General features: G+C 41.6%; 1 protein-coding gene across 1 annotated transcript; it reads left to right on the forward strand.

Moving 5' to 3' along the window:
• Window positions 1–6,016: 6,016 nt before the first annotated feature.
• Window positions 6,017–10,577, forward strand: pax1a (paired box 1a). Its single transcript, XM_076748878.1, has 5 exons — window positions 6,017–6,271; window positions 6,969–7,598; window positions 8,621–8,754; window positions 9,291–9,504; window positions 10,060–10,577. The coding sequence occupies exons 1-5, from the start codon at window positions 6,268–6,270 to the stop codon at window positions 10,158–10,160; spliced, it is 1,083 nt and encodes a 360-aa protein (XP_076604993.1). The 5' UTR covers window positions 6,017–6,267; the 3' UTR covers window positions 10,161–10,577.
• Window positions 10,578–13,092: the final 2,515 nt, after the last annotated feature.

The following is a 13,092-nucleotide window of genomic DNA, read 5'->3' on the forward strand; positions in this document are numbered from 1 at the left end:
AATCTAATGTAATCTAAAGCTACAATTCAGAACAATATAGAGATTAAGTATTAGGCATATTTTCTGAAAGTCAATAAAAAGTGACTGAACAGTGGCTGACTTATTTCAACATAATTTAATATAAACGGAAAAAAAAAACCAGCGCGTTGGGCTCCAATTTCATCAGAAAAAGTAGGCGCACATGAGAAGATTTCATTCTTTCTGAATATATGGAAATAATTCAGCCTGGAATCTCTAAATCTGACAGAATAATCAGCTCCATTTTTCCTTTGGAGGTTTATCTGCAAGAGGCAAAATGCCATCATTTTTCACTTCAGTGTGAATCTCTTTTCCGTCACTCGATCTTAATTGAGATTGTGATTGTGAATTAAAGCCTTGCCTGATAAAGAGGTCACACCTTGAATCTGGACTATGCTGACTCCAGTCTGACAGCAGATGCTTAACATGTGTACGCACTTATCACTAATACTTGTGAGTTAGTTATCTTTTCAATTTCCAGAACAGATCATCGTCGTCTTGGCTTTATGTTACTGCCTCCTTTTAGAAGCCACACTTTTATCTTAATTAAGTGCATTGTGATAAGCGCAGCCTCTTTTTCAGACATAGAGATTAGTGTTGAGCATTGAGCTGCAGTGTTAGCGCTACAGTGGTGCAGGGGTGGAAATCTTATAGTACGACCTTTCTTAATATTTACTTTCTTACACTTACTGAAATATGCACTCTGCGCTTGGTATGAATGCTACAATCTGACCCAAATAATAAATGAAGTCAATTTCCAGCGTCACCTTCTTTAAAGAGTTCATCATCGTCCTCACTTGCAGCCGCAGAAGAAGACTGATGCCTCACTGTGTGACTGCTACTCGTCCTCTGAGGAAGTTCACATTAAAAAGAAGTGAAATTTGGAGATTGTTTTCCAACAAAAGGCAAACAAACACAAAGAATGTGCGTTGAACACTACCGCAATTCATAATTCCAGGTCAGAGGTCAGTTTATGAACGCTACCACTCAAATTTTGTGATGACAGTTTTTTGAATCACATGAACAGAGAGGAAAAAAGTCCTTTGTATTTTCCTATAATGTTTCCACTTTAAATGAAAACCAGACTTGTCCCCACACAACAAAGTTGTCATGGATTTTCAGGGACAGACAAACCGGAAACACCCATTTCTGATGGAGCAGTTTTTGTTAGGTGGGGTATACTTATGGAATGGGGTCATAAATAACAGCATAAATGGCTATTTTGATAGCATTAATATTATATTGTCATTTAAATGTGACAACTGCAAGTACAATCTAAGGTGTTTACAAAAAACAAACACTGCCAAACTGCTGACAAACACTCCTCACCTCCCTTCAGATTTAGTCGAGGATATTTGTGTCCCAAAAAACAGCTAAAGCACATGAATAATCCTCAGGCATCTCCCTTAATGGAACAATTAGAAGTACACTCAGAACATGAAGACACATGAGACGTGTTTAGTGAAGGTCACAAGCAATTACCCAGCCTGGTAAAAGCTGGCATGTCTCACATGGCACCGCTGCACGCCCTCATTAGGCGTGTTCTGCAGCTCAGAGTGGGTCTTGTGGCTATAAAAGAAGTGAGCTCGCTGCCTTCCAAGCCTCCTTTTTGCAGAACCTCACCAGCAGGAGCACAAAGAAACCTCACATCACCACCTCTGGATCAGATAGGAGTGGGCAAACCTTTGTGTGTGTGTGTGTGTGTGTGTGTGTGTGTGTGTGGATGGGGGTATTTGACCAAGGAATGACTGTGTTTCTTTACAGGTTGAGTTTGGCTGGCTTTTAACAGAATAAACATTGATTCCACCTCCTCCCTGATAATGAGCAACAAGGTCTTATTACCTTTAGACTAAATGAGAAACTTTTGGCACGATGTATTGGTTTTAGCGTGACAATTTTATTTATTTATTTATTTATTTTTTGCACCAGAACAAACACTGGACACAGATAGACACGAGCAGCCTCTGTAGCAAATGCGTGTAGTTTGCTTTTGCCTTCAGTGTTTGAGTCTTTATGGAAAAATAAGGGGCAGGGGGTTTTCTCTGACACACTTTCTTTTAAAGTTATTGCCTCGTGTTGATCCTGGTGTGCTAGATGCACACAATCTGGACCCTTCTTAATAATTTCCATACTGAGCACTGAGATCATTACACTCACAAACAGTAAATCAAAACCGTAGGCACAAGAACCGCTCTTAAATAAAACACTATGCTTCATCCAGTTGTGGAAAGAAAATTGAAACCATGTCAAAAAATAGATATATACAGATTCTGCTTTTGTTGAAACTGGAAAGAAATGGTGTTTACCTGATGAGAGATGAGAAGCTCATGTCCCAAATGCTGCACACTGGTACTAATTGAATCTTGATGCATCACAGCTACTAGTTATTTTGCAAATATTTGTCATGCCAAGAAGCCAGTGGTAGGCCTTTGGTCTGCACACAAGAACACACACACACACACACACACACACACACACACACACACACACACACACACACACACACACACTCCCAGGTACCTTTTATTGATTTCAGCTCTTTTAACATTTGCAAAGTACGTTATAAGGTAATATCAGTCTAATAGCACCTGGCAGGTCACTAAAATAATCAGCTCCAGCGCAGCTCATCCGCACACACATTATTTGAGACAATGAAAAATAGAACTTTAAATTCGCTTTAAGACTTTAAAGACAAAGCACGTTTGAGGAGGTGAATCCTTTGATGACACTTAAAACCAGCATCAATATTTGCCGACGGGGGTCGGTGCACCTTGCGGGTGTCAGGTGGCGATCGGATGAGTTAACTGGCGTCTGATCTGAGGGTGATTTGGGAAGAAATTTCACTCTTTGAAGACCGGAGTCTATTTCTGTGTCACGAATTATAGTCTGCTCGCAACTGAACAATATGAACTAGCTTTAAAACATTTTTAAAGAAAAATAATCTATAGCCAAATTTAAGAACATAGATGACGATTTATTCTGACGAGATTAACGTCAGTAAAAAGCATCTGATTTACTTAATTTCTGATTTATTTATTTTTTTTAATGCCGCAGTGTGCTTGAATTCAGCCCAAACATTAAGACTGACCTGTGGAAATTATATGTGGTCCTTAAATATGAATTAATACCCAGCCTGCACGTATTGTAATTGAGAAAGAATAATCGAAAGTATTATAAAAATAATAATCTGCTCGAATGTGTCATTAATCCCTCAGCAGTAATATTCAACCAGCGACAGTAACGCGATTCAAATATGCAGAAATATGATCTTTGGTTCGTGATCATTAGACGGAACAACCATCATTCTGCATGAGAGGCAATGACAGGGACGACGGCACTGAGGCTGCCTCCAAGATAAAACGAGGAATATTGTCCAGCAATGACAAGTTCAGTCAGTGGTGCAGAGTTAAAGTAATCCTGCAGCATCCGCCATGAAATTTCAAATAAAATATGACGGGCTGTGCGCTGGGTGTTTGTGTTTACAGGGCAGTTTTTATGTGGGCATATATTGTGTGAATACACTTTGAAACCTGGAAAAAATGAGGGGAGCCGTTCAAGGTTGTTTTTGTTTGGTCACACATGACAAGAGCAGACGGACGGTTGCAAAGCCGCACACCTGATGCAAAATGTGGAGCTGCACTCACGTGTAAGGTGTTTTCCCAAATGTTTCCTTCTTTGGTTAATGTATTTTTTTTTTTTCAACGTCCACGTGGATGGATGAAAACATATTTTAGAGAAAAGATTTTTTTCAAAATATCCCCAACATTTCAGGTTTTATTTTGCATGGCTCTCTGCTGTTAATCTAACTCACACAGCCTGAATTCACAGAAAATCCATCTGCTGCCGCGCACATTTTGGCTTTTGATATCTTTTACGTCATCTGAACTTCAGAGACAAAAGCCTGCAGAATTTGTCGGGCAAGGACAAGGACTTTTGATAAGACTGTTCATATGTTTAATCCATCAGCAGTGTAAAAACGAATTTGCCGGAATAAAAAAAAAAATCAAAACAAAACATTCACGTTTGGATGTAACACTATGACACAACGACTGTTTCAGGTCTGAAAACAGACCTGGCATTCGTTAAATGCAACTGTATTACATCAGAAAACGATTCGGCTCGAAGCCTCTACAATGCACACACTAACACGGCAAAAAATAATGTTGACGAAAACTATTTTTATTTAAAACTTGTAGAGTTAAATACAGGAGAAATGCACAGTGAGTAATTAAAATGTGTGAGTCACTAAAGCGGACTCGTTAAAGAAAATAACCTAAACATATAAGGCGGAAATCAACGCGCCTTCTCATTTTAATATCCATATTAAATACAAAAAAAAATGGCTGCCATTAGTTTTATATTGAAACGCTCAGAAAAATGTTTACCTACCCGGAAAATAGTGCACGAGTGAAGCTACACAGAGTGCTGATAAATCCATGCAATTCCTGCACTGTCCAGATGAGGGGAGTCCCGCCAGCCAAGCATTGGACAACAGACAGACAGTCAGTCAGACAGACAGACAGACAGACAGACTGAAGAAGATGTCAAATACCAGTCATTTAAACAATATTTCATACTCATCTGATGACGCACCCTTTAGGGTGTGCCCAAAATATATCACCACCCTGCAACATGCATGCAAATATGAGACACGAATTCACTAGATATCCAGACAAACTGAAGGTCCACGATGATGCAAATAAAATGTCCATCACCAGTATCTCACTTTCAAGCGATCTTCTCCAGCACCCAGACTCTGCTCCTCTGACCCAACCTGATGCTTTCCATGTGTCCTGCTCCCAGATCTGGACCGTGAAGTGGCCAGAAGACAGAGAGGAGAGGGGTGGCGGAGGTGGAGGCGGTGGGTCGATGGGGGGGAGGGGGGGGGGATAAGGACACTGCACCTTGTTACCATTGGGTCGACTGTTAAGTTTTACAAGTAACGTTTTGCGAGCTTATAAACGATACCTTCTAAACTTGCACAGGAAACTCCGAAAACATGCTGTGATAATGTATGTCTCTGGCATCCAGTCGATGTCCCGTAGTCTGGGAGCGCCGCGATCCACAGAGGTATCGATTACATGAGCGCCTTCCCATGTTTGATGCTCTAACGCTGGCTTATAACAAGACTCAGGCTGCTGGTGTGCAAGCTCCGTTTTCGCTCTTATGGTCCAATGACGCGATTCTGAAGGATCGTGTCCAACACTGCTCGGTTATATATTCAATTTACGAAACAATATGCAGAAAATACATTTTTCAGCGAAAATATTGTGTATAGTTTTAGTAGAATAGCCATAAATGGAAAGAATACCAATATCGATTTTATATAATTGACTTGCAGACTATCTAATGTGCCAGTCACATCCACAGGTGCGTAATTTCAGGTGTGTTTATGTTATTTTATGGGATTAAATGTATCTTTTCATGATGCTATTTAGCAAACTCCTCATAACCATTTAGATGGATCGCCAATAATAATTAAAAAAAAAGCTAAAACATATTTCATGCTAAACTAAAATGAATTAAATACATCGTTTGTAAGCATCACGACCATGAACATGCCTGACTGGTGCGATTTAATCTTAATGGCATCATTTTATAATTCGTGTCAAACTGATATGAGACGTGATGTGAGGCGAACAAAAAAATACGCCATCAATATTTATAAAAGCTGGAAAATAATAAAGTGCTGAACTTTCTGGTGGAGCTGAAAACACTGCTATCCAGTTGGGGAAACTTCACCTTCTACTGTCATGTGTGTATATCTCCTGTAAGTGTAAGTCCTTACCAGAAGGCTGCATGCTGGATGAAACGCTTCCCTTTCTGCCACTTCCCCTATGCAAAATATTCAAGGAGGCTGCACGACTCCAACCGGATGGGGTTTGCATTGGCTGACAGCGTTTTCAGCGCAGGGCGACCAATGAAACCAAAGCAGAGGCTCGGCGTATAACAGCGAAGATTGACGTGTAGGACGCGTCAAATTAATTCCAGCAAACCTCGGGCTCCCCGGGATAACTGCAATTCGCTTTTATCGGATGAGGATCACTTTGGTGCCATTGTACCTTGCAGACACTCGCTTCCAAAAAAGAAGGGGGCGCGCTGCACTCGGAGGAGGTTCGGAGAGGTCCCTTTTTTCGCTCTTCTGGGGCTCATTCCTCGTGTTCCCCTTCCCTGTCTGCCTTCGCTCGGACGCATTCAGCCGCTTGAAGGGGCGCCTATATTTCCCAGCATCTCGAAACATATAGGCAAATGGGTAAGCCCGCGTTACCGTCTGCATGCTTCAGTGGCAGGGATCTTATGGAAGCGTATCCAGACTCACCACGCTTGCGTAAAGACAGAAATAAGCATTTTCCCCTTCCCTCCAAGTTCAGATAATGTACAAATGAGGACTATCTTCTGGCGACAGCTTGTCAAGTTTATTTCATGGTGGATTTTTCCAGCTCTGGTCGGCAGGCGTTGTTGTCTGTTTAAAAGCTTTAAATGGCAAATGGAAACACACCACCAATTATCCTATAAAAAAGTGTGTCTTTAGAGAGCTCACGATTGTCAAATCCTCAAGCTCGCCATTTTTAATGTTGTTTTTTTTTTTTTGTTGTGTGCGCAGGGATGGTGGAAGGTAAACCCAGCCGAACAATTTCCACACTTATGTAAAGTTACAAGATAGCGGTAATCAACCAGAAGTTAACAGTCTGTGTAGATTCACATGTTGTTCAACTTTGAAACCTCAATTTATGGTGGAATTTACCGGAGCTCGTGTCCAAATGTCGCAGGCTGAACTTCCTGAGGTTGTCTCTTATTAATTAATACATAGGGCCTGTTTTTGCATTAAGAAATTCTATGAGAATATGTGCAAAACAATGACAACAAGATGAGATTCTGTTTAATTTGTTATGCATGTACACACCTCATGCAGAGTCAGTATGTGACTTGTATGTTCTTTTCTCCCGCAGAGCAAACCTATGGAGAGGTGAACCAGTTAGGCGGCGTGTTCGTCAATGGGCGACCCCTGCCCAATGCCATACGGTTAAGAATAGTGGAGCTGGCTCAACTCGGGATCAGGCCCTGCGATATAAGCCGTCAGCTCCGAGTGTCCCACGGCTGCGTGAGCAAGATTTTGGCGAGATACAACGAGACGGGCTCCATTTTACCCGGTGCCATCGGTGGAAGCAAACCACGGGTCACGACGCCGAACGTGGTGAAAAATATCAGGGAATACAAACAAAACGACCCCGGGATCTTTGCCTGGGAGATCCGAGACAGGCTCTTGGCTGATGGAGTTTGTGACAAATACAATGTCCCCTCGGTTAGCTCAATCAGCAGGATTTTACGCAACAAGATTGGGAATCTCTCCCAGCCCAACCAGTATGAGAGCAGTAAGCAAGCCTCCGCGCAGGCCGGCCTCTCCTACAACCACATATACCCTTATTCTTACCCCAACACCATGTCGCCCACTGGCACTAAAATGGGCAGCCCTCCTGGAGTACCGGTGACGGCTGGACATATGAGCATATCCAGGGCCTGGCCTTCTGCGCACACCGTCAGCAACATCCTCGGTATACGAGCCTTCATGGATCCTGCAGGTGAGGAAAACACAGCTCCTGTCTGCTCCGTGAGAAATCTTAGGCCCCTGCGTCTCTGTGCCATACATGCAAGCCCCACTGTTCTCAGACGAGAGTTTAATAAAGCGGTGCTGCTGCTTGTTTTTGTGTTATTCTGCATGATGGATTGCATATCGCGCCGTACAACCTGTTCTGGCAGCAGGCAGGACAATGTGTCCATTAGAGGTTGTACAGGCCTCCGTTTCACCATTGAGCCAGAAAGCACTAAGTCCATTCTCAATGGGCCTTTTCATGGGATGATGCATTTCCAAACACTTTGCTCACCTGCTATATCCCCCCCTAATCCTTCAAGTAGTCATTACAGGCGGTTTTCTTTGCTTTTCTGGTCCTTTGGTCTGTGTTTTTCACTCAATGTGAAGTTGCGTGGCCCAGTATATATATATTTTTTGCCATTTAGACATGAATGTAAAATTACATATAATTGTATATTTTTTATTTATATTTTTTGATTGAATAGCTCGATGCAGTAAGCTTACTTAAACGACAATATTGCGTCTTTTACGCACATATTCGTAAATGTAACACAGGATAAAATGTAGGGCTGTATTTGGTATAATAACGCTAAATGATTTTTATAAATGATTAAATAAGATAACAGGAATATTTATAATAAGCTGCTGTTGTTTCCTTTCAACTACATATTTTTTGTATGTGTTGTTTTCTTTTGTATTTTTCTTCAATTTTTTCCTTTTTACAATTCAACTATTACGCACTTTATCAATAATTAGAATAATTTTGATATGAAATGCTATATTTGTTTAACTAACCATAACTTCAAAACCATTTTAGATAGGCCTGCTATTTTGAAAATAAAAAAAATGTGTTTTCTAGCCCACTCAGGATTATGCGTAGAGCGTTTCAAATATGTTTAGAAGTTACATAATAAATGATATCGATAAATAGGCATTTTTCTCAGGAATGTTTTTCAGGAATGTTACGTTTTGTAGTGCACCTTTGACATGAAGTTACTGTTTCCAAATCAGCCATTGCTGGGGCGGATGGATATCCACCAAAAATGGAGGAGTGGAGTAGCGTCAACAGAGCAGCTTTCCCCGCGGCTCACGCAGTCAACGGGATCGACAAATCAGCCATCGAGGCCGACATAAAATACGCACAGGTAAAAAGAAATAAATATCTGCAAAGCCTGGAACGTTTCCACCCTAACTCTGGACAAATGTGACTCTATGGTGCTTCCGTCTCTCTTTTTTAGGAAACTGTCCAAATGTTTAGTGCCAAATTGGGCAGAGGCCTCTGGTAAACGATTGCGCTCGCTGAAGGCCTGTGGCAGAGTTGTGAAAAGTTTGCATATCAGGGACCCTCAAACGGAGTCACATGAGGCCACAGACCTCTGCTTGATAAGATTTTACCCTTGAGACTCCCGGGAGTTTTATTACTGTTTATTAAAAAGTTTACTTCTGCTTTAGGACTGAGATGACAGGCGGAGGAAGCCTAGCTGTGTACACATGCTCTAATTTGTCTTAATTACGGTAAACTAAATTACAGTGAATCTCGTGTCCTATTCCTCAGTTTCCTCTTCTTCCAAACCGTCCAGACACCGTGTTTAAGATCCTCTGCTGCATGCCACATGTCACGCTCACATTCAGTTGAGGTTTTTGGGCTCATGTTGCCCATGTCTTGTCTGTGTGCCTGCAGCCCTCCTCGACACTGTCCGGTTATGTCTCTGCGTGCGCTTACTCTCCCACCAACCAGTACGGGGTGTACAGCGGGCCAGCAGGCGGCTACGTGGCCCCGGGCCACCACCACTGGCAGCCGCAGAGCCCGGCCCTGTCCCACCCAGGCAGCGGCATGAGCATGCATGCAGGGGAGATCCACTCGCCCATGACCTTCAAGCATCAGGCCCGAGAAGGTACAGAGCTTGGAGACAGAAGGAGACCGGGACCGCATGTGAACACCGGCGACATATGCGTTGAATCCTCGTTTCTTTTATTATTCTCTCTGGGATTCATATTATTTTTTTTTCCGCATTATTCAAATTATTATTGTGATTGACTCTCTTTATTTCTACTTATATCTGCGTAGGACCTCACAGCCTCCTTCCTTTTTTGCAGTAAGCAATGACCGCAACGAGACAGTGTCAACATTTACCAAATCCCAAATGACGCCTAATTATATGCCAGTTATTAAATATTGACCTTCCAGACTTAACGTGGCTCAGGCCTTCCATGTGTCCTTTCTGAGGACATTTGTACACACATGACATGGAAGAAAAGCCTCATTTTCTTTGAAAAAAAAAAGAAATAAAATAAAATAAATACTCGTTAATAATCGCACATTTATTCTGCAGGTCAGATCTGCTCTCATGTGTAGGTGAAATAAGTGCGTTTATCTCGCGGAGTAAATAATAATTTGACGCTGAAGCAGCATGCACGGGCCAACTGTGTTTCTTCTTTGTGTTGTGCAGGAGACAGAAAGCCTCCCAGTCCCCTGAGCAAGCAGCAGCAGCAGCAGCATGAAGACTTGAACAGCGTTCACGGACCCAGTCTCCTGACCTCATCATCATAACCGGGACTTATACCACCTTAATTACCAGATCCATTTAACTGAAAACTCATTTCAACAACTTCAACAGTAAGTCCGAACACTAACGGCTTGTTCCCTGAGTGTTTGTAGCTTACAGTCAAACACAGGCCTATTCACATGCTTTATATAGCTTTATCGGCTTTAAGGGCCACATGAATGTAAGCTTGCATGGATGTATCCGCGTTTCCCCTCATTGGTTGATTGTGTTTATTTTTTCTCCACTGAAATAGGCTATTTCGTGTCGCCAGACTGTATGTTCTCTTACTGAGGCTGCAGAGCTTGAAAAAAAAAAAAACCTTTTTTTTTTGTCAGGCCAGTCTACCATTGATGTTTTATTAAAAAAAAAAAATGTCTGTAATCCGTCATATACTATATGATCTTAAATTGTGGCCATGATCTCGATTCTACAGTGACTCGACGATGTGAACAAAGAGGTAAATTGTCTAAATGTAAAATATTTGCCAAAGCTTTAATTATATATTTTTATAATTTCATTGTAAATATTCAAAAATAAAGGCTTTCTTAAATGCCACATGTTGTCGTAGCTTATATTATTCCAGCTCAGATCCATGTAAGGCTGCGCTGTTCGGTTCATCGTGTTCCTTAAGGCCTAATTCGTGGAAGTTCGGTGCTGCTGCTGATGATGATCATTAGGTTAAAGACTTACAGCAGTTTTCTGTTGACTCGAGGTTTCCAGTTTTGTTGCAGCCAGTGAAGGCCTCAGTCCTAAAGTCACCCAGTCTCACTCCTCTTTAATTAGATATTGAATCTGACCTTCCTGTAACTCCAAAAAAGTGACTTTTAGTAACGTCTTAAAGGTTTACACCACCTATTCATTGAATCATAGTGGTCCTGCTTCCAGCTGGAGGTGACAGAAACACTTCGACTGGATGTTTGATAGCAGGTCGCTCGTTGGCAGTGACAGTGAGGCTTTAATGGCACACATAGAATTAATTTTATAATAAGTGAAGGATCGAAGTTCGTGTATGATATTTAATCCTAAAATCGGTTAGGGAACTGAAATACACCCCGCTGGCTCATGACACCACTACAGTGAAAAGTAGCTTCGTTACTCAGGTGTAACCTCCCCACACCTCCACGGAGCAGTCCGGGCGCCTCTGCTGATGCTATCTGAGCTGTAACTGATACCTGATTGGAATCAGAGATCTGATCGTGCACGTTAATGAACGTTGTGTACAGGAGAGCAGCTGACGGTCCAAATCCACCCACATGAAGGGATCTGTTTCCCCGTACACAAATGAGGCCTGCGGGAGTTTTCCCACAGAGGCCCATCGGCTCCGCTCGCCCTCTCTGTCGACTGTTCGCTCCTGTGGTCTGTTCGCTGTGTCGATGCCTCTTCACGGCTCTACTGAATATCTATACGTTTTCTGATCTCTTTGTTTGGCTCTCTTCTCGTACTATTTCTTTTCGTTGTGATCAGCTGACCCTGTCGTAGCCTGTTTTACGATGCTTTATGCGACCCAAACTATTATGCGTAATTCATGTTTTTGCGCGATGCAGAGATGTTAAAGTTCTGGCATTATTGCTACTATTAAACATTGGATTCCCGCAGTGGAAAAGGTCGACGTCCTGGCTGCGTCTTCAGTGTTAATGTGGCCCTCAGTTTGAATGGCATGATGCGTTCGCGTCTTGGCTAAAATGTCATCAAAGTTTTTCTTTTTTTTTTATTATATACAGCAGACTGAATAACTCGTTTGTGACTGTTGAGTAGTTTTTAACTTTTGTTTTCTACTTACAACAAATCAGTACCTTCACTGATTTTCTTCTAATTAATACCAGCAGCCCAAAAACTAAAATTGCAACTCTAGTTTGTCATAAACTTTAAAGTTACATATTCTGTTACTGTAACCATATTGTGAACCAAAAGCTATAAAGGGAGAAAAATAATAAAATACATTAATATTTTAAACATTTTAATATATATTTTTATACAGTTGTTCGTATATTAATTCAGACAGCTTTCAGCTCTTCTAACTAAAATGTACTTTTGTAATTAAACTGGGAGGAGTTGGTCCACATCCAGCAAACAGCCTGCATCTCCTCTGCTGTGACTTGATGGTGAGGTCAGGGGGAATGTGTGCAGCGCAGTTGGTTTGGGGACTGGCCCGCTGTAGTTTGCTTGAGTAACACTGAGCATTTCTGTGGTTTTTTTAACAGCACCTTCAGTGTAAATGCAATCAGCAAGTAAAAAATAGTTGAGGATGGCATTTTAATGCCCTGCAAAGATAGAATGAAATGTTCTACAGGAGAACGTTCTTCCCATCGGAGGATCAGTGGGTCCTGATAAATTATGAATATTGAAAAACTCTGTGTTATTGTTCAAAACGCACAGGCCCTTTGACCTTTAATGTAGAGCAAGACTTTGGGTTTCCACTGAGCTGAAATGTGGTTTCTCATTCAGTGAGATTACTGACTGTGTCTGAAACACTGATCAGCCAAATCAGCTTCGAGGTTTTTAACTCTCTCAAGACAAAACGTGCTGATTGACGAATGATCTTAAAAGTGTTGCAGTGTGCCCTGCAAAAACTTACACCATAATATTCCTTGAACAGAGCCCTGAAATTAGAGGGACGATCAATTAAGAGAGCAATTATAACCCTTTCACATTTCAGTTCTGTGCTACATCAGCGGCTCTCAAACCGTTGTTAAATGAGTATGATTTGATTTATGTAGGGAAAAATAAACAACAGTTTGCTGATGCTATCGTGCTGACCTTTATTTCACTAAAGTTCAGCTTGGATCCTTTTTTAAAGGTTGCTTCCCCTACCATTGTTAATGAGTGCTGGAAATTGAGGGGTCAGGGTCACGGACATTTTTCAGCTTCTGATGGGCTGCATGCCAGAAAAGGTGCTATATGAACAATTGATTTTAATGACTGCAAACCCACTTTATC

Source organism: Chaetodon auriga, chromosome 14 (genome assembly GCF_051107435.1).
Source record: "Chaetodon auriga isolate fChaAug3 chromosome 14, fChaAug3.hap1, whole genome shotgun sequence".
NCBI lineage: Eukaryota > Metazoa > Chordata > Actinopteri > Chaetodontiformes > Chaetodontidae > Chaetodon > Chaetodon auriga.